Source organism: Festucalex cinctus, chromosome 3 (assembly GCF_051991245.1).
Source record: "Festucalex cinctus isolate MCC-2025b chromosome 3, RoL_Fcin_1.0, whole genome shotgun sequence".
NCBI classification, from domain to species: Eukaryota; Metazoa; Chordata; class Actinopteri; order Syngnathiformes; family Syngnathidae; genus Festucalex; species Festucalex cinctus.
In genome coordinates this window covers 13526292-13547502 of record NC_135413.1, presented here as the reverse complement: position 1 = coordinate 13547502, position 21211 = coordinate 13526292, and the positions used below count along the sequence as shown (strand labels likewise).

The following is a 21211-nucleotide window of genomic DNA, read 5'->3' as shown; positions in this document are numbered from 1 at the left end:
AGTAAAGTCACTCCCCGTTATGGCAAGTGCGGTCCTATCACACCACGCTCGGTTCAGTCCATTCACGTCACGCTCGGTCCAGTCACGTCAAGTCCAGTCACGTCAAGTCAAGTCAAGTCAAGTCAAGTCAAGTCAAGTCTAGTCAAAGTCTTGGTTTTCCTGCCCACTTGTCAATAAATCACCCTACGTTACTCTTTACTTCTGTTTGATCAGTTCCCTCACATTTTGGTCCACATCACTCCACCTCAAAATCATAACAAAAGCTAGGATAAATGGAAGAAAATGGAAAATGGCTGAATTTTTTTTTTTTTTCAAACAAACCTGCTGTAGCAAATTAGGATAAGTTTAAAATAAAACTACAGTATATCACAAATTGAATTGGATTCAACTTTTGAGCTTCTGCAAACGTACATGGGGTTTTTACACCTAATATTGTGCTGATGGTAAACCATTGTGCTTTGTTTCAATTTTACAATAGAAGGATTTGAACAGATGTCATCTGTCAAAATCAGGGTAGCAACAGTCAGGTAGTGATGCATTACAAGGGACAGAAACAGGTGCCACTGTAGCTTCTAATGACTTTCTTCTATTAATTATGTACAGATTCATGCACTGCCGAAGGTGTGCGCACACTGCATAGTGTGCACATTACGCAAAAACCCATCTTTAGCTACACAGCAGGCGTCAACGGTGCTTTGAGTGAATGCCTTCAGGTGGCCTGTATGGTTGATTTTCTACCCCTCGCTGAATTCCTACAGATGTAACAATTGTTGGAAAATAAAGACAAAAGACATCCATCTGACATCATGTAATATCCTGTAGTAACAAGGGAAAAGTCTTTTCCTCGCAATTCAGCTCTGTAAGCGTCAGTTTAGGCACACAGGTGCTGCTGCACACTTTTCAAGCCCTAACGGTTTTCCAGGCACTTGTGGTTTCAGCCTTTGTTTTTCACAGCTCGAGTGTTCTCTCAGCCGCTCAGTGCACAAAAACATTATGTTAATGAGTGAGCGTACATCTGCTTCAAGTTCAGTTTTTCTCCTGATGTTGAAGCATGTAACTTCTTTTCAACCCTCAGCTGATCAGACAGATGGGTGGGCAGACAGCTTTTTCATCATCTCATAAAACAGCATTATAGTAGATAATATGTAGACACACTGTTCTATATGGTCCAGTGGCCCAGGCACAATTTCAGCAGATGAATAAGATACAAACGTGCGCAAATGACAACCCTTCAGGAAATAATTCCATTAAAATGTATGTGGGGCTGTTTGGCTTTCTGGCAATTTTTAAAGCCTGCAATTATTGTTGATGCCAGAAATGAGCACAACCTTAAGGGATGAGCAGAAGGAAGACAGAAGAAGCTTTGAGTGAGGGTAAACACAAGGGGGGTGGGGGGGCACAAATGGGGGAACAGTTAAACAAAGTGTTTAATTGAATGCAATGGAATCTAGGCTGTGCAACAATAAATGCTGCATACTAATACAGTATACACTTGATTAATACGCTGGAAAAATGTCTGTCAAAAGAAATGAATTAAGAGTTAATCATTTTTGAAAGCGGTTAGAAAAAATTATTTATCATAACGCAGTCGTGTGTATTGAGTGATTCATAATTATATGTGACCCGCTCCGGCAAAAGGGTCTGCATATCGACAGGATCAATCTAGACTAGATATGTACGATATTAGACATTTGGACATTTTTTGTCCATTTGAGATTTCTCCACAAATAGCTTCCTTGAGGTCATTAGTTTCATTTCAAAGCAGCGCAAAAGTCAAAATTATAATAGAAGTGTTTGAAAATAAGCAATTATTAGACAGTATGCAACGTAACTTATAGGGGGTGTTTTTAGCCTAGCTGCGCTGCGTCTTGCGCAGCTGTTTAAAAACTCAAATTTCCTAGCCTCAAACATAATTCACAAATTTTTGATTATTGAGGCCAATCATCAATCACTGATCAGTGAGTTAAGCATTCTGATCACGAGATCTATATATTAAATATGTCTTTTTAAATAACTTGTTTGCTGTATATATCTATTTTTTTAAAGTTAGGCTTTATGCAATCATGATTTTTGGGTTCAATCAGCTATCAATAAGTTTGAAAAACAAACGATACTTGATCACAGATTCACTCACAGGCTGAAGAAATGCATTTGTTTAAGCAACTTGTATATTTATTCCTCAGTCGACCACTGCCGTAGCGAATATGTTTGTATAATTAGCGTCCATTGAAATGAACTGGGGAAAAATAAAAAAATAAAAAATAAAAAAATAAAAAAATAAAAAAATATATATATATATATATATATATATTTAACAAAAAAAATAATCTGAAAAAAATGCTGATAAACATTACATATGACATGTAATGTTTACGTTTTTTACATTTCCTTCTCTGCCATTAAAGGGATCATTCAGCTCTCATTATATATTTGTTTTTTAATCAAGAAAATTATATAAGCATGCATTTTCAATTACATACATTTCTTTTGGAGAAATCAATAAATAATTAACTAAAATCCATCCCTTCAGATTTCCAAAATAGCCAACTGGCCGATCTTGATCCAGTCGATCAGATTGGTGTAAAGTGTAATAATAAATGGCAGCATGCATGAAAGGAGATTGTGGACTTGGTAATGTTTTTACTCCCGACTGCCACCTCTGGCCTAAAGCGTAACTGCAGCCTCTGTGTAAAGCTCATGCAAGAAAACTGTGGCGTGTTTGGCGTGAATAGGCAGTCTTTGTTTAAAAAAAAAAAAAAAAAAAAAAAAAACTTGGCGCTCTTCGTACTCATCTGGGCATTAACGGAGCATGTAGAAAAAGCTTTAATATTACGTTTTCGAACAGCACAATCCAGCTTTAATAATGAAGATGACATTGTGACATGTAACATAAAAATTCTCATAGAGGTGATAAAACATATGTCACACAATCTTTTGTGGCATGATGAGTAAACGCTGGATTTTGTCATGTTTTATTTTGTGTGTTATATAATTTGTGTCTTTCATCGAGAACGGGCAGTCCTAAATATGTCTTCTCTGCTGCAAGAGTTGACGACTAATTTTCTGGCATCATACATTGCCTGTATAATTTAGGTCATTTTTCCGGTGTATTGTAATTTCATACTGTTTGTGATTTGGACCTCTGTTGCAATAATGAGCATGAGTTAATTATTTAGCTGTTGCCTAATTTTTGCAAGACACACTTTATTTATGTACCCTATTGTAGAAAGTAAGCAAGTCAAAAAATAAACAAGCAGACTGCTTGTTCTTTGAGAGACTTCATTAGGGCTTCTTTTTTTTATTTATATACATTTACATTTACATATTTCAACATCTTCTGACTTTAGACCGTGCAACAAATTCTGCCGCTGCTTTTCTTAGCTTCTTCGGTGCATTTGATCTGTGGCTGTACCTCTGAAGTGACTTGCTAAACGCAGTCAGGCAGCGCCGCCAATGAGCAGCAGTCACACACAGTTAACCTCAAGATCTGGAAGTGTTTGTGAGTCAACGAAGCTTCACAAACTCACATGCCGGTGTCTGCTTTTGTCAAAGATAGGCTGTATAAAGAGTGATTAGGTTTAGCTTAGTGATCTTAAAATTAACCGTAAAGTGAGCTAAAGGTCTCAACGCTCTCGTCTCCTCGCCCTGCCTGCAAGGTAAGCGCATTAAAATTGATTTGGAATAACGGGAAGTTATTGAGGTTACAAATATGCATGGCTACTTTAGTCAGATGAGTATATTAGTATTTTATTAAAGACATCGTATACAAACATCGCAGAATCATGAACAGAGGAAGGCTCCAAATAAATGTCAACTTGTCCTTTTGGTAATCAAGCGTTTTCTTTAGTCCTTTTGTTTTTTCTAGCAGCTGTAATTCAGTAATGATGAAACAAACTTTAGATTAAGCAGTTAACATTTTAATGGCTTGTTGCTCCTGTAATCACTGTAAACGTGGCCAATTTATAAGTAACATTGTATGTCTGAAAGATATGTAGATAAATCAATTAATTAAACATTGTTAGCCTATGAAGATGATTCAATGCAGAATTGATTGCTTGTTGCTTATCTGATGTCCAATTATTATGGTCATCATCATTTACTTTGTAGATTGCAGCATCAGTAAACATATATTAATTCCACTTTATTCAGTCTGTATTAACTTGTGGCATAGACCGCTCTGAACAGAAAAGGCAGCACAACTGTGGTTGATTCTAATTAAAATTGTATTGTAATGTCCGTATTTTATATATGAGTTTCAGTTTTTATGACGTTATTAAGATCAGGCAGGGAACCATTATGTTGATCATTATGATGATGATGATGATGGCGAGGAAGTTATTTTAAAAAGTGATGAAAACAAACAACATCTGTGTGTGCATGTGTGCGTACATGCGTGTGTGTGTGTGTGTGTGTGTGTGTGTGTGTGTGTGTGTGTGTTGTTTTGAAGCAGACACCTGCACCCAGGATGACACTGCAACCATTAAATCCAGTGAACTGCGAAGGCCTCCTGCAACCTGGCTGTTCTCTTCTACAGCTTGATGGTGAAGTTCTCCTGTTTGGCCAGAAAGGATGGCCGAAGCGCTCGTGTCCAACCGGAGTCTTTGGCGTGCGCTTGAAACACGGCGAGCTCAGGTTGAGAGCCATCTCTTTCTCCAATGACTCCCAGTACCTTCCTCCTTTGCGCTGCCCCGCCGTGTGCCGCCTCGATCCGCACGACGGACTTCCGGAGAGTTACCTCATCCACGGCGGCCGCACCCCCAACAACGACATCTCGTCAAGTCTTTATGCACTTAGCATGGATAGTCGTGGCTGCAATCGCAAACTGACCCTGCGGTGTCAAGAGAAAGAACTGGTCGGCGAAGTGCCGGGCGCCAGATACGGCCACACGGTCAGCGTGGTTCAGAGCAGAGGAAAGACGGCCTTTGTGCTTTTCGGCGGAAGGTCCTACATGCCTGCAAAAGAGCGAACTTCGGAGAACTGGAACAGCGTCATTGACTGTCCTCCTCAAGTGTTCTTGTTCGACATGCAATTTAGTTGTTGTTCTGCTTACACTTTTCCCGAGCTCAGTGATGGGCAGTCTTTTCACGTGGCCCTTGCGAGAGAGGGCCGAGTATACATTCTTGGCGGTCACTCTTTGAAATTCAACAGCCGACCACCTCGGCTCTTTCGCCTGCACGTCGAGCTCCTGCAAGGTCGCCCGTTGCTGTCGTGTGACCTTCTCGACTTTGGCCTGTCCATCTCAAGTGCTATAATCACTCGCACGGGCGCCGCGCACACCTATATTATTTTAGGAGGATATCAGTCAAGCTCTCAGAAAAGAATGGAGTGTAGCACTGTCAGTCTAGATGAGAAGGGGATTCACATCGAACCCCTTGAACCGCCAAAATGGACCCCGGATATCGTTCATAGTGGCACTTGGTACGGCGGTGCGGCAGGGGAACAAAGTATGTTGTTAGCTGTGCCAACAGAGGGCAGGCCGTGCCAAACAAATATGCATTACTTCTATCTCGTAAACTTCCAGAAAGAGGCTGACGCTAAAGAAGACAGCCAGGAGCAGACAGATTATGACAATTCCACTCCTCTCGAAGATTCCGATGAGCTGTATTTTGGTCGAGAGCCTCAAGAGGTGGAGGTTAGTAGTGAGGGTGAAGGTAATAGCTACAACGAGGAAGATGAGGAAGATGAGTCCCAATCAGGCTACTGGATCAAATGTTGTCGTGGTTGTCAGCTGGACCTCAATTCATGGGAGCCGTATTACTCCACTGAGCTCCAACGGCCAGCCATGATCTTTTGCTCCAAAGGAGAGGCGGGACACTGGGTCCATGCCCAGTGCATGGAGCTGCCTGAGGCACTGCTCCTCAAACTCTCCCAGGGCAACAAAAAATACTTCTGCCTCCAACACGGGGGTCTTCCTAACCAGGAGATGACCCCACGTCAAAGGGGTATACCGCTAATGCGCACCCCTTTAAAAGTTAAACAAAAGAAATCTCACACAGCTCTCATGATGTCCAGAGCCAAAAAAAGTGTTTTCAGAAGACTTTTTCATTAAGTTTAGGTTGGGAAGTGACAGCTGAGGATGTCATAAATGAGTCATTGTCATATGTAGAAGCGATCACCAACCTTTTTAAACCTGAGCCAAACTTTGTGATTTACGTCGAGGCCTACCAGTTCCATACACATTTATGAAACAACTAATTTTCCTACCTTTAATAATGTTATTTTGCCATTATTAATAATTCATGATTCAATATATTCTGCCAGTGTTCACATTTTTAAATGATCACACCATTCCTAGGAAATTACAATGTCCTATACCTGGATTTAACTATTCTTAGAACAGGCCCGCCACCCTATGTTTGTAACCCCTGAAGGAGACGGAAAAAAAAAAAAGATTACCAACTGAAATTTTAAACTACAGCGAGTGTTAAAGCTAACACATGTACGCCACGTGTTAATTCTGTCAGTAATAGTGTTTGTATTATGCATTTGATAATAATTGTGGCAATGACTCTTGATGGAAGTCTTTTTGTTTTTTTAATGGCCCTTGTATTGTGTTGTATGGGAGGTTAAATAAAAAAAAATGTTCATACTGTATATTGAATGTTTTAATCAGGAAATAAACAGGTAGGCTAACTTGAAGTTATAAGTGTTTCATTTTACCTCTAAATTTCTGTACTGATTCAAACAATGACAGAAGAGTATAAACTATTCAATAACACACACACAAAAAGAAACCAGACACTATTACTCAATGCATTTGGACAAGGTGTATGATAAAAACACAATTACAAAAGTTTCTGTTGACTTTTTATGACAATTGGTCTGCAGCTTCATTTAGTGTAAAGGGGTTATATAAAATGTCAAATCAAGCAATGTTTATTCATAAAATAAAACTGTTAATTTTCAATTCCCCTGATATTGATGTTAACTTTCATTAGATTTTTAACTAACTAACTGTTTGCTTGCTTGTATGTTCCAAGTGACCTCAGTGAACTTATGAATACTGTAACACTTTCTTAAAGATTATTAGTTTTATGGGGAAAAAAATAAATCAACAAAAGAGTGTTTGTGTGTCTCGTGATCACAATAAAAAATAAAGAACATGAAAACTTTGTTACTTTGGCTTCTTACCAATGTCTTTGTTTTCTCATCTGCCTTCTCCACTGTTGTAAGTACATTAAAAAAACGGGCGGGGGCGGGGGGGGCGGGGGGCGGGGGGGGTGGCGGCTTAATTGCCAAATACATGTCAAATGTATTTTTATTTTTATGTTTATTTTTTTATCCCAATGAATCCAAACCATTACTCAATTCATGTATCTAAGTGGTATGAAAAGAAACACAATGACATCATTTTCAGTATCTGTGAAAATTTACTATAGAAGATCACAAATACTGTACAACTGAATTTGGTTTAAATATGTAGTACACCGGTATCCAAACATTTGGGGGACATTTGTGACCTGCCATCTATTTTAAGAATCAATATTCAGTTTTAGAAACAAAAAAGTTTTCCTCCACTTTCTGTTTAGTGTCAAGATGCTACTCAATGGAGGGGCAACTCTATTCCAGGGGGATAATGGTTCCACGGGCTGCCAAAAAAAAACTACAAAACGTCCTAGACTATATTCCTTAGTGCAAATAGAAAATTTTATAAACAATGTATAACTGCTTTCTTGGTTGTTTTTTATGTTTAATATAAAGTACAAATTCATATAAAATAAATTAAGCGAAAAGTTGCCCTTGCATCTTTCTATTTTTCTTTCGCTCTCTGGACCTTGGAGGAAGAAGTTTGGAGAAACCCCATGTAGTGGAAATGCTGAAATAGAAAAACAAATAAATAAATACTTGCGAAAGGAGTTTGAATTTTGTTATCTTTATTTAAAAAAAAAAAAAAAAAAAAAAGATGTGAAAAAACAGTTTCCACTTACAATTTACTGTAAAACTCAATGTGCAAACTGACATGCAGTGTAATGGAGTTAGGAAAACAGAAAATGAGGAAAAGCTAAAATGGAAATGTTTGTGAATCATCCATCACCGATTTACTCGTACTTGGAAATGCAATTTATTTTGGCAAAACACAACTACGAGACAAGCCGTCATAAAATGCATTCTAAAAGATGATGGCTGTTGAGGCCAGTGACAGCCACGCTGGTGTATTGTTGCACTTATGACAGTAAAATGGAATCAAACATCCAATAAAATAAGAAAACAAAATTGCTTGTCGCTCCCCCAAATGTCAAGGGCGGGAAAAGACTGCAATCAATCAAAGAAATAAAGTTGCCAACAAAGTCGGTTTACACAACAGCCTTCTGTCCCTCCTCCATCTTAAGCCACTGTGATGAAGAAATGTCAAAAGAGGAAAAGTGCAGTTTTATATTGAGCTAAAGAAAAATCCCTGCTCGAGACACTGCTGGATGTTTGGCTTTAAAATGCATTTTCATGATTTATGAAAAAGGCCGGTATATGCCTTAGTTTATGCCAAGATGTCGAATAAGCATGATGTATCATCTAATGTGCACAAAATAATAATAATAAAAAAAGATGAAAATCGGTTCAAAGTGACCCGGCATATTCCGCCCTCAGGGGTGCCACAATAAAGCAATAAATTAATCTTTTGCAGAGGGCAGTCATGAAACAAAGAGCATTAAACTCTGTGATTGCATTTTCCCCATTCAAAATGATATCGAAATATGGTGGCCACATATATGGTCATCTTAACACATTTTGCCCACTATAACTTGCACCATTTTCATCTACTTCCATAAATATCCACTCGATAAATTCATAAAAATGTCACATCCTTGCAATACAATGAACTAAGCCATATTTCACGCAAAGGAGGAGAAAAAAAAATACATATGGCCCATTCCTCCACAAAAACAATCCAAACAGCCATTCAGTCTAAACATTGCTGGTCTGTGAAGTCCAACATTAATAAAAGCCAGAAAAAAAAAGAGTTATTACCAGAATAAGGTTTTAAAAGAAAAACTACATAAAACAAAATGGATTGTGAAATAATTCCATTCATTGTCAACTATTTGTTTTAGTACATATTGTATTAACAGCTTTGAACATTAAAGAGGAAGACGGCCCAAAAATATTATTTACAATATTATACTCTATGTGTCTCCACTAGTCTAAACACGACATTTTGTTTAATATTGCATTTGTGGGATTTAAATTAAGCAGCAAAATCCACCCGTTTTTATCCATCTCAGGGGTCAGCCATTTTGTCACTTGCAGTTGAATGACCCCTGAGATGGATCAAAACGGGTGGATTTTGCTGCATTATTCCTATTCCACAAACACAATATTAATCGTGTTTAGATTAGTGTGGGCACATAGAACATATTGTGAAGAAATTTTGTGGGGGGTGACTTCCGCTTTCGTCAATCAAATCTTTCGTCTTAATTTCACACACAAAAAAAAAAAAAAATCAAAAATCAATGAATTGTTGGGAGATACTTTCACTGTCCTGGATATCTGTTGTGTCAATGGTTGCTTGCAGGGCTTTTGCTGAGTACTTATGAGCCTCCATGAACTTCTGCAAGTACTTTGATGTGTAGAGCCAGTGATGTTTCAAGACATCCTCAAGCTCAAAAACTTTTGACTGACGTGCATTCATCTTTCGGAAACGCCGGAACAGTTTGTTTGCTGACTCATTCCCCTCACTGGCCCAAGCACCGATAGAGCCATCTCGCTCTATTATTTCAGGGACATGTGCCAGGGTCTTGTGCAGGTAATTGGTTATCTTGCCCTTGTACCTGTATTTGAAGGTTGTGGAAATGAGGTCAGCGAAACTCTGGGAGTTAAAGGTGTAGCGGCAGAGCTGGTCAGGACACTCCTTGGCTGGGCAGGTGGAGCGCCACACCGGCTTCATCTGGAGGTACAGCCTCATCAGCTCCCTCAGGGCTTCCCTCCTCTCCTCTGAGGGCACCAGCTCACACACCACTTGCACAGCCTCCATGGTCATTAGCTTACGCGCATAGTTGCCATTCATCCTCATCACAGGCTTGAGCTTCAGCTTCTGCCTCAGTTCTTTATCTAGGGCTGCCCGCCAGCTGCGCCGTTCCTCCCGGCTGGGATTTTCTTTTCGGTATACCTCCCCTATTTCATCCTGGAAAATTTTGTAGAACTCAGTGGCATTTCCAATGTCACAGTGTAACGCATCAAGTGTGGATTGGGTCTCCATGAAGGGCTTGGCAGAGACACCTTTGACTCTGTCCCGCAGTTCCTCTACAGACTCCGAAAATGGGTTGGTTCGCCAGATTTCATAACGTGCCAGGTTCTCATCATGGCTGCGGGTGACGGAGTGGAGAACTATATTTTCCGAGGCCTCCACTCGACTGGAGTCACACAGTGTACAGACATAAGTGGATCCGGAGGCTTCCAAGCCCTCTAATTCACGTACCATCTTTTCATCATATCCCGAGCCTCTAAAGTGGAAGCGGAAAGATCGAGGCAGCCCAGCTATGGACAGAATGAGCCTGCTCTCCTTCATTGCGTTACGCTCTGCAACCATGGGCGCCAAGACAGCTGTGAGCGCCTCGTGGTCAGCTTCGTCCACGAACATCAGACAGAGGGGCTTACAGGACAACTCAGAGTTTGGCTTTGGCTCAGTGAAGATTGTCACCTCCTGCTTATTATCGTCACCAAGCAAGACAGAAATAGACATAACGGTGAAAGAGAAACGAACAACTTTCTCAGGAACAACTGGCCCTCCGCCGTGCTTTTCACTGACATCTCCCATTCCGTCACAAGATTCTTTGATCAGAACACTGAAGCCTAGGGTACAGGCACTGTCTTCCAACCCTCTTTTTCTCAACCCCTCCACAATGTCCTCCTCCAGATCCTTTATTGCTGACACCAGAGCCACATCATAGCGGAATCGTCGTGTGATGGTGTCAGATGGTGAGTCATCCAAAGAGGAAGTCCATCCAGAGAGCCCGTTTATGATGCCGACATTGCAAGATGAAGACACGTTCTTGAGAGCTGGCTGCCATTCAAACTGGTGAAAGCCAGGGAGAAGCTCTTTCTCCGCAGCTCGCAAAGTGTGTAAGGGCTGAAAGATCTGGCGGCCGCTGGTGGCTTTGACAGTCCGGTACACTTTGTGATATTGGCTGCAGCTCAGGAACGTGTTGACCCGGATGGCCAAACACACAGCTGGATGCAAAGCAAAGCCTCTGCCTGCAGATTGGGACAAATTAAAAAGTTTTAGTCAAACAGAAAGTAGCAAAATAAAATGGAAAAAACAAAGGACAAGAGAAAGGAATACTAAGAGAATTATTCAGCACCAAACTGTGAAGCTCAAACTTTAAAAAGAGCTGCAGAGACAAACTTTTTCTCATTGAAATGTGGTGTCATTCCTACCAAAACACAGCGAGAGCGCACAAATACTTGGATGAACAATGTAATATTTCCTTATTTCTAAATGTCATAATGGGCTAGAGGGTGAAACAATAAAGCGGCTGAAAAGATGAGATGTATTAGCTACAGATGAAAACAGACAACAGCTGGTTTCAATTCCCAAATGGGGACATTGGTGCTATCTGTGTCATTTGCAGATAGATACAAGAGCTGCGATGTTGTTCTGATTCTAACAGGCCCTTCACATGAGTTGTTATCCTATATCAAAGGGGGTGTGAAAATGAAAGTCTGGCAGTCAGAGAGAAAGGTAGTGAAAGCTCAAGAAAATCAGGAAGGGTCAACAATGGCAGTTTAATAGACGCAGATGGACAAGCATGAAAAGCTTTCCAATCAAAAGCACAGAAAATCTTCAAATCTTAAATAGCGAACTTTTCAACTCATTGTTAATTAAAGGATGAGTGCAGCCCTCAGACTATGGTGGAAATTAATGAGCTCTAATTAATTTGTTTGTGTCTGTCTTTGGGTGCTAAGGGGGTGTACACGGATTGAACAGCAGACTGATTCATAGTCGCTTACCTTGCATCGTGACCTCCAGCTCATCTGCCATCCGGTGTTCATTGGCAGATCGCAGTGCCAGCAGATACAGCGTCAGACACACAGACTTCAGGTCGCCACCTTCCTCTTTATCTGCAAACAGCCTCACCTGGTTCTTCAGATCCCTCAGTCGATGCTTCTGGGCACGCCGCGTGAGGGATAGCAAGTGCTGCCGAGGCCTCCCCCCTTTATTGGTTATCAGGTAGTTGTCAAGTTGTGATGATTGCTGTCTTGCATCTTGCTCTTCCACATCATGGCTCATACAGTGAGCTTTAAATGAGTCTAGTCTCACTCGCTGACCGCAGCCATCTCTTGGGCAGAGCAAAAGCAGAGAATGCAGGACTAACAGAAAAGTTTGGGCAGGAGGAATGAGGTCATCGCAGGAACAGGGTAAATTGCAGACAGGACAGAGAGGCCCTATAAAGTTTTTGTATTTTGTAATGCAGTTGTGGCAGAAGAGGTGCCCGCAGGGGGCTTGAACTGGGTCAGAGAGCAGATGGTCACACACCGTGCAAGTGAAAGAACAGAGGAAGTCAACAGGGAAATTCTCAGCGATAAGCTTGCTACTCAGGTGTTCGTTCTGACAGTGTGTGATGGTCCTCACCCAGTGCTCCCTTTGGACACTGCATGTCTTAAGGACAGCACCAGGAATGTGGCCGCCAAATGGTCTCAGAATTTGACTCTCCCCACTGACAGTGATGTGGTTGTGATCCAACCTGGTTCTTTTCGCTAAGCTTTGGAACTTAGGGGTGGATTTTCTCCGCTTTCTGCCAGTCTTGTGGAGTAATTGTTTCTTGGGTGAGCACAGGTGGCAATTGGCACGGTGAGGTTTCCATTCAGGAACTTTTGTCTTGGAAAAATTGCAGACACCCCCTCCCCGTATGGCAGTCAACCAGCAGCGGTGGCAGAAGGAAAGAGGGTGGACAGATTCTGTATCTTCCGTCACATCCACTTTAAAGACTTTGTTGATGACCTCTGGCCATTTTGTTAATGTGCAGCCCATTTTGCGTAGGGAATTCTTGCTGTCACTATCCAGAACTGCATGAACATCATGGATTGGGCCACTGATTTTCCTTAACAGGTTTCCACAAAGACGACACAGACATCTTCAAAAGAAAACAACAATTAGTACTGTTGAAAGATCAAAGATAGCATAATATCAAGAAAGGGTTTAAAATTAATGATCACCTGAGGTGGTTTATGTGGTTGTCAATTTCTGCTAGCTTCAAATCCATGCTATGAGCAGGTTCAACAACTTCTTGGCTTTTTGCTTGGAGGCACAATTTCATAACACTACCCGTAGTCAAACCTTTATCCAACTGTATATTTGGAGCTGCACACCTGTTCCTTGACATTGCTTCCTTCTCAGGCTCTGTCTCACTGGACATAGGGGCCTTCTCCAAGGACTTCACTCTAAACAGTTTAAACTTCCACTGAGAATACTTAGAGTAGGGATGGTGGAGCTCAGCCGGCATGGATGATCTGGGGCCATCTGTCTCCAGGCTTTCCTCCGTCATGATTGGAGTTAAGCCTAGGAGAGGGGAATGGATAGAATGAGGAGGGGACTGAGATAAGATTGCATTCAAACACTATGGGTAAATGATCTGCACAGCCACAAAGTGTGGGAAGAAAAGTGCCTATATGAGACATAGATTTAAGGATACAGAAAAATGATTTTAAGGTTTCAATGACTTCTTAGGGTCTTTTAACTTGGAGCCTAACATTTTACGTGACATACCCTAAATCCACTGAACAGGGTAGTGAAGACTGACCTGCAGCACTGTGTTACACCAGCATATGAACAAACACTGTCTGATCGATAGAGCGCCAAAATCTTCATTTCTCTCATCTCCAATCTCCCTGCTCTGGCAGCCTATGAGACTGTATTTCTTTGACAGAGAGAACTTGCTAAATCGGTCCTCTTATCCCTGCAAGATTGTCAATCATTTATATTTGTCATTTTCTAAGCTGGAGACAGGATCAGAGCCCCGGGAGCCATAAACTGGCTTTGTGAAGGCAGGGGGAAAATTGAAGACAGTTAAACTTATTTCACAATATATCGATATTGAGTAGGGAGGTAAAAAGGAAAAGAAAACAAGAAGCCATCGCACTGAATACAGACCACCATGAATTATTGCAAACACAGCATTGTTCAGTTTAATGGCTCATAATTCAGCAAAAAAAATGTTCATATGATGTGTACAGACAAGATCAATGACACTGAAAACATCACCGTGTTTATCTTATTGTAGCTACATTCTGTTGACGCATCAGATATGAAAGCAAGCTGGTCAAAACAGTGCTGAATATTTAGTCTTACCACATTATGCCAATGGCACTCTTCCTGCAGCATCTCCTGTCTAACCAACTTTCGGTGTGCTCCCTGGAAAGCGCCTTCATTTTGGAGCCCTTTATTTACTTCTCATACTGAATTCTCTTTTGAGATAAACAGCTGAGCCTGTGCGCAAGAGATTCAGCTGGGCTCTTACCTTGTTTTTCGATCTCAGCTGGCGTCAGTCCCCTGGGGCTCCTCTCTGTAATGGGGGCACAAGGGAAGCCCTGGAGCTATAGGCCTAAACACACTGCTGCATGTGTTTGTCTTTCACAGCTTGAGGCATCTGTTACCTGGAGTCAAAGCTCCATAGTCTGGAATTGATGTTGTCTTTACTTCTGTGGCTTGTATTTATACCCTTTCCTTGACATGATCCCAACAGTCAACTCTTGCCACCTGATGCAAGCAGCTGAAGGGGGAGAAAAAACAAGGTCAGAGCCACAGTGGTTTACACATGTGCAGTTTGGGCTGCAGACAAACAACTTTTCAAGCCCACCAAACAACAAATTATACGCAAATAAAGAATGGAAAAAACATGAACAATTTGCAAGGGGTTTACTGTGCAAGGAGTTCTACTGAAAATCTACTGTATTATCAAATTAATTGATTATTTTTGATAATCAATGAATCGTTTACATACTTTTTCAACTTAAAATTGTCCAAATGCTCGGAATTTTATCTTCTCAACTATAAATATTATCCAATTTCTGTATTCCTTCATGATATCGGACATTTTGTTGAATCAAAATAAAAAATTTGCTTTACTTTGGAAAACAATATTTTTTGTCTTTTCTGACATGTTTTGATTCAAAATAACTGAAAACTGAATCATAATTACCTTTTGTTTATGCAATTTTGCACTGTAAATTTGAAATAAAGTATTTTTAATATGATTAATCAATTAATTGACAAAATAATTGACAATTAATTATTTATTATTATTTATTTATTAAAATAATCATTAGTTCAGGCCTTAAAGCAGGGGTGGAAAACTGCGGTCCTCGAGGGCCGGAGTCCTGCAGGTTTTATAGATTTCCCTACTCAAAGTCCAGCTGATTCCAATTAACAGGCTCGTTATCAGGCTTCTGCAGAGCTTGCTGATGAACTGATCATGAATCAGCTGTGTTGAATAAGGGAAATATCCAAAACCTGCAGGACTGCGGCCTTCGAGGACTGGATCTCGCCACCCCTGCCTTAAAGGAATTCTTACAAAGCAATGTTTGGTTGGCAGTGAGGGAATCGGTTGCAAATAACAAATTGGACAGCAATTAAATAAATAAATGAATAAATAAATAAATAAATAAATAAATAAATAAATAAATGAATGAATAAATGAATGAATAAATGAATGAATAAATGAATGAATAAATAAATAAATAAATACATAGATACGCAAATAAATAAATAAATAAATAAACAAACAAACAAATAAATACAGTAACAGCATCCAAAAGGTGGCCAGGCATCTTGCTAAAGAACATGGGGGCCTCATGTCATTTTAAAATGTCATTTAAATGTCATGTCTGTTTGAAGATGGACCATGTTCAATCATATGTGACATAAAATATGAAGCAAAATGTATGTTTTCTGCAATTTACATGTTTGACCTTACAGGTTTAAATCTCGGCTCCAATCTTTCTGCATGGGGTTGGAAGTTTGTTCTCCTCGAGCTCGCTTGAATTTTGAAGGGCTTGTTCCCACATTCCAAAAGTTGGTTAACTAAAAATCAAACTTTCCCATGAACCATGAACAGCATGAGCTGTAAAAAAAAAAAAATGGATGGATGACCTTACTGTGACTGAATTTTAACATGACCTTAAATTGTTTTTAATTGTTGGTAATTAAAGACAACACCTCACACTTTATTTCCAGTTTCAAAATGTAATCAGCCTCTTTGTAATGGTTTTTTTTTTTTTTTTTAATGCCCATTTCCCATTAAATAACATGTTTTGTGCTGATTTTATGCGGGAAAGTGAAAAGTAAGCTTTTCAGGAAAAGATAGCATCATTTGAAAATCCAGGTTGACATTCCATTTTATGACCAAGCAAGAGTATGTGGGTATTTAAAAATAAATAAATAAATAAATAAATAAATAAATAAATAACATTTGTGTTTGCAGTGAAGACAGCAAGACAACAATTTTATTGAAATTTTAGGATGAATGACAATTACTTGTTCGTAATCCTTCTCGTTTGCTTGTATCAAAAAGAGTTAAGAAAAGGTGGAGACTGGCTGGCTGTTTTATATTTGCTGCATATGATCAAGTTTGATCTGATATGGTATGCAGAGTGTGTTTTGGGACAAATAAGCACAGCATAATACAACTGTTTTGTAGGCATATCCACATTATAAGGGACAAAGTACAAATTGATTTGAGATATAATTTATCAAGGTATCGCAAAGTGATGGAGTATCACAAAATATTCAACTCTTGTTGATATTAATAAGATGTACACTATGTTAGTCAAGTAGGCTATATGTGCACTTCTGCTAAATAACAAAGCCCGCTTTGTGGTAGACATTGATGAGACTGTCAGATGAAACAAACAAGCAATGACCTCCTGAGACCTTCATCTCCTGCTGCCTGCTAATTGACTTGCTATTGATCAACTCGTGGACATTTTGATTTATAGGGAGGATGACTTTTGGATACACCATTGTGGTATAGAGTGGAGTGTCAGGAATTTGATAAGCGGATTGTTGTGCTGTTAAGCAACACTGCAGTGACACTGTGTGTGGGGGTGTGTTTGTACTTAGTTGTGTATGTGCTATGAGGATGCAGCATGTGCCGTTTTTGTCATGTATGCTTGTTAGTTTTCACATTTTCTCATCAGACCTCTTCGTTGTGTCTACCAATCACCCCCCACCACCCACTCGTGTCTGTCTTGTCTGGTCAGTTTTTTGTTTGTATTCAGTCCCCCCAGTTATTTTCAGTCCATGTCTGTTTCTTGTTGCTGTCATGTTAACTATCGCTCCTGTAGTTTTGAGTTTATTCCCCGAGCCCCCATCGGCATGAAAGCAGATTAGCAGCAGAATAGATTAAATCAGGTCTAAACCAAGTTTTACCACTGCTGGTATGCATGAACATGTATTAGGTTAAAACTGTTGTAACTGCATGTGCGATGATTAAAAAAAAAACAAATGTGTCCAAATCGGGAAATAATTTGAGTTATGATGAAATTACTGAAGCCAAACGTAGTTGCCTCAAGACAAGTGAATGAAAGGAGTTCACTAAGGACGCCTGGTTCAAGATTGCGGCTTCTGCATGTCCTCAACCAGCCAAAGCTTCCACTAGTGGTTCTGTATGCCTTCTTCTCCATCATGGGTTCTTAAACTGATAGAACCCCAGTGGTTCGTTGAGTCAGTCTCCGGGCTTCGGCGGATGTCAAGACACACACCCAACTCATATGATTCCTGATGACACACCCCACTTGACCATGCTGCAGGTGATCATGCTGCATTACTTGGCTTATCTGTGCTGCCGGGTATTTGGTGCGCTCAATAGTCAACTTGTGACTGTTGTGATGGTGTGATTTCTTTATTATTTTAATCTCTTCATACTAACCATGACGGGCAAAAGAAGTGGGCGGACGAATACGTGTAATATGAATTCACATGTATAACGGAACGTATGGTGTTCCACAGGGCTCAATTCTAGGGCCTCTAGTGTTTTCATTATATCTGCTGCCCCTGGGATCCATCTTAAGAAAACGGCAGAGCTGGGCACTTGCGATTTGGCGCGTGCTTACGCATATTTGGCGAATGCTTTATGGCGTGAAGCCTCGCAAAAATACACGGAATGAGAGGGACCGTATGTACTCGCCTCGATCAACAGACCTAACCATGTGCCCAATCCATGTATTTATCCGAGGCTTTGTGTCATTGTACACTTGCCGCAAGGTGGGCATCGACTAAGATGGGAATTGCTAAGTAACGGAAGTGCACAGTTCTGGAAAACAGCAGTGGTGGTATTACAGTGCTCTAAAAATATAGAGTTGAGTTGAGTGATGAGAGTCAGTGTTCTAACTGCATGATTTGCAATGCCAAGTTCAGCAATTCTAGTCCGGCACAACTAGCAAAACTAAACACTTCCTTAGGCAAATTAATATAAAGTAACCCAATCTACAGTATCTGCCCATGAACCACCCTCGAATCCTTCCTTTCGGGTTTATTTATATAAAACAGAGAAGACTACTTAAGAGCAAAATGACAAAGTATATACGTAGCAGTGATCTTGTATGAAGCCGTTGCAGGGGGATAACAGGCTTAGTTCAGAGTGAAGAACATGGAAGGGCTTTCGGTTGATTGCAAGCTGTGACAAGGAAAGGGACGCAAAGATCAAGCCTCCTAAATGCAACTCTTAAAGTTAGAAGGCTAAAAAGACCACCTGACAGCTCAGTCACATTGCAGCTTAAAGACGAATGCCAACAGCAGAAATGGACAATGAAACATTACCACTGATGCATCACCATCTTCCTCATAGGAAATAGAATGTCAGCATCGTGTGGAGTGGATTTAAAAAAAAAAAAAAAAAAAAAAAAAAAAAAAAAGTCTACACACCCCTTTTCAAAGGCCAGGTTTTTGTGATATAAAACAGGGAAGGCAAAACGAATCATTTGAAACCATTTTCCATGATAATGGAAATGTACATGACTATGGACATGTATAAATTAAATGTATAAATTATAAACAACTCAGAGTGTGTTGCACACGCCTCCTGTAAAAGGGGCTTTCGAGTGACTTATCTTGATCACAAAAACTTGCTATTTGAACGGGGGGTCAGGAATTGTTGTGGTTGAGGACCCAAACGCAGGAAAACAGAGATGAAATGTGTAAAAAAAAAAAAAAAAATTAATTCAACAAAAATAAAAGGCAAACCAAGTACTAGTTTCCATCCATCCATCCATTTTCTTGACCGCTTATTCCTCACAAGGGTCGCGGGGGCTGCTGGCGCCTATCTCAGCTGGCTCTGGGCAGTAGGCGGGGGACACCCTGGACTGGTTGCCAACCAATCGCAGGGCACACAGAGACGAACAACCATCCACACTCACACGCACACCTAGGGACAATTCGGAGCGCCCAATTAACCTGCCATGCATGTCTTTGGAATGTGGGAGGAGACCGGAGTACCCGGAGAAGACCCACGCGGGCACGGGGAGAACATGCAAACTCCACCCAGGAAGGTCCGAGCCTGGACTCGAACCGGAGACCTCAGAACTGGGAAGCGGACGTGCTAACCACTCGACTACCGTGCCGCCCAGTACTAGTTTCCCAAAAACAAATTCAACAAAGTCCAAAACAAGAGCAAATAAATACTGGGAAATAACTAGGCTTCACTAAAGTTTCAAACAGTCTTAGCTATCACAAAGCACTTTACAGAAACTAGGAACAAAAGGGAAACTTGACAAGGACATGACAGCAACAAACAAACAATGGACCAACATGAGTTGAACAAACGGCAAGAGATGAAATACATCAACACTAATTGACATGATGAGACACACCTGGGCAAGACACAAGTGGCAGAGGGCACTGATTGGTTGACACACACGAGGAAGGTCAGGCAAAGACAGATGGATCACGTAAAGCTTGACGAGACAAGGGAAAGACACAAGGACAACGTAACAAAACACAGATGACACAGACAAAGGACACAAATACCCAAAATAAAATAAAAACCCCAAAACCACAGAACCGAAACATGACAGGGCGTGTTCAGTGTACATTTCAATAAAATTTCTGCATGATCTTTCTAAATATCAGGAAAAACGTAAACCTGCTGATAATTGTGTACTCATGATTTGGGGGCACATCCAATGTATGATTTGGTAGTGTACAACTTTTAAGAGGTGGACTCACCGATCGATTTGTCAAAGCTACCTGCCAGAACAAACAAATTAAATCTCTCTTACTGTTGACATTGTAGTCTCTTGTTTCTTTTTGCTCTCACTTCAGTTCTTTGTAGAAAATCATGATTATTCCAAAGAGGTGGTTGATTCGTGTCCACCACAGCCTACTTTACCTCTTATTAGCGGATCTGTAATAACACAGCACCAACCAGGGGACATCCGAGTTGAGTGATGGGCTTTGTGTGACTGCGTATGTCTCTGCTACTTTTGTTGTTAGCTCATCATGACTGATGGAGTTCTGAATGAGTGCCGAGACACACAAATAACACCCTTTCACAAGCCACTGACCGCCCACCATGACAATATTATTCATGTCTAGCTTTCCAAATACCAATTTTATTTTGGGTGTCATTGATTATTTCCAAGTCTTGCATTAATAGCACCAGATTTATTTTTGCCTACTGGTTCCATATATCCACTCTTCTCTGCTGTTAAACAATATGGAAAGCAAATTAAAGCAAATTTATTTGTACCATTTGTGGAGCTCTTTTTATAAATGGAAATTTCCTACTGCTGTTGCATGATGAGCATCCAAAGTTAAATAACTTGCAAAAATTAAAGCGAATGCACTGTGGGATTATGTTTAGCCTTCTCAAAAGCAAAACCTACAACAGGGAAGGCAATCCAGATGGATGGTGATCCACTTGTAGACAACCAAATGAAATTAAAAGTGTAAGCCGTGCAGTTTCAAGACCACTAAAGAAGACTGGGGAATCAGGACCAGTGTCTTTAATCAAAATAGCAGTACACTTCTTCTGTGTATTCCGTGTTTAATTAAATGGCGATACCCCTAATTGGAGAACAGGCCTCCTGTTGCTAAGGGACTTCCAGTCGAGTAAAACCCACTAAACTGCATTTGGCTGGTGTTTAACCAAGTATTCATCCTCTTTTCCAAACTGTCTGATGCAGATTTACACAGAAGGTCTGTCAGCTGAGGAATCGTAGCTTGCAAACAAACACTTAATATTTCAAATGTTCACTTTTTTATGGGATGATGTACACCATAATA

At 40.4% G+C, this 21211-nt stretch overlaps 2 protein-coding genes across 2 annotated transcripts; one reads left to right on the top strand and one right to left on the bottom strand.

The window, feature by feature from the left end:
• Positions 1-4455: 4455 nt before the first annotated feature.
• rag2 (recombination activating gene 2) lies at positions 4456-6993 on the top strand. The gene has a single exon (XM_077518012.1). The coding sequence runs from the start codon at positions 4466-4468 to the stop codon at positions 6047-6049; it is 1584 nt and encodes a 527-aa protein (XP_077374138.1). The 5' UTR covers positions 4456-4465; the 3' UTR covers positions 6050-6993.
• A 2443-nt stretch (positions 6994-9436) lies between these two features.
• rag1 (recombination activating 1) lies at positions 9437-13478 on the bottom strand. The gene is made up of 3 exons (XM_077518011.1): positions 13150-13478; positions 11944-13067; positions 9437-11187 (listed from the first exon to the last, which is right to left on the bottom strand). The coding sequence occupies exons 1-3, from the start codon at positions 13476-13478 to the stop codon at positions 9437-9439; spliced, it is 3204 nt and encodes a 1067-aa protein (XP_077374137.1).
• Between the last annotated feature and the right edge of the window lie 7733 nt (positions 13479-21211).

What these genes read in the sequence shown, in the direction of transcription:
- rag2 (XM_077518012.1), top strand. Translation starts at nt 4,466, where the DNA reads ATGACACTGCAACCATTAAATCCAGTGAACTGCGAAGGCCTCCTGCAA.
- rag1 (XM_077518011.1), bottom strand. Translation starts at nt 13,478, where the DNA reads ATGACGGAGGAAAGCCTGGAGACAGATGGCCCCAGATCATCCATGCCG. An exon ending in AACCACATAAACCACCTCAG is followed by an intron (nt 13,068 to 13,149) that starts GTGATCATTAAT and finishes TTTCTTTTGAAG; the next exon opens with ATGTCTGTGTCGTCTTTGTG. An exon ending in GCTGGAGGTCACGATGCAAG is followed by an intron (nt 11,188 to 11,943) that starts GTAAGCGACTAT and finishes CCCAATCTGCAG; the next exon opens with GCAGAGGCTTTGCTTTGCAT.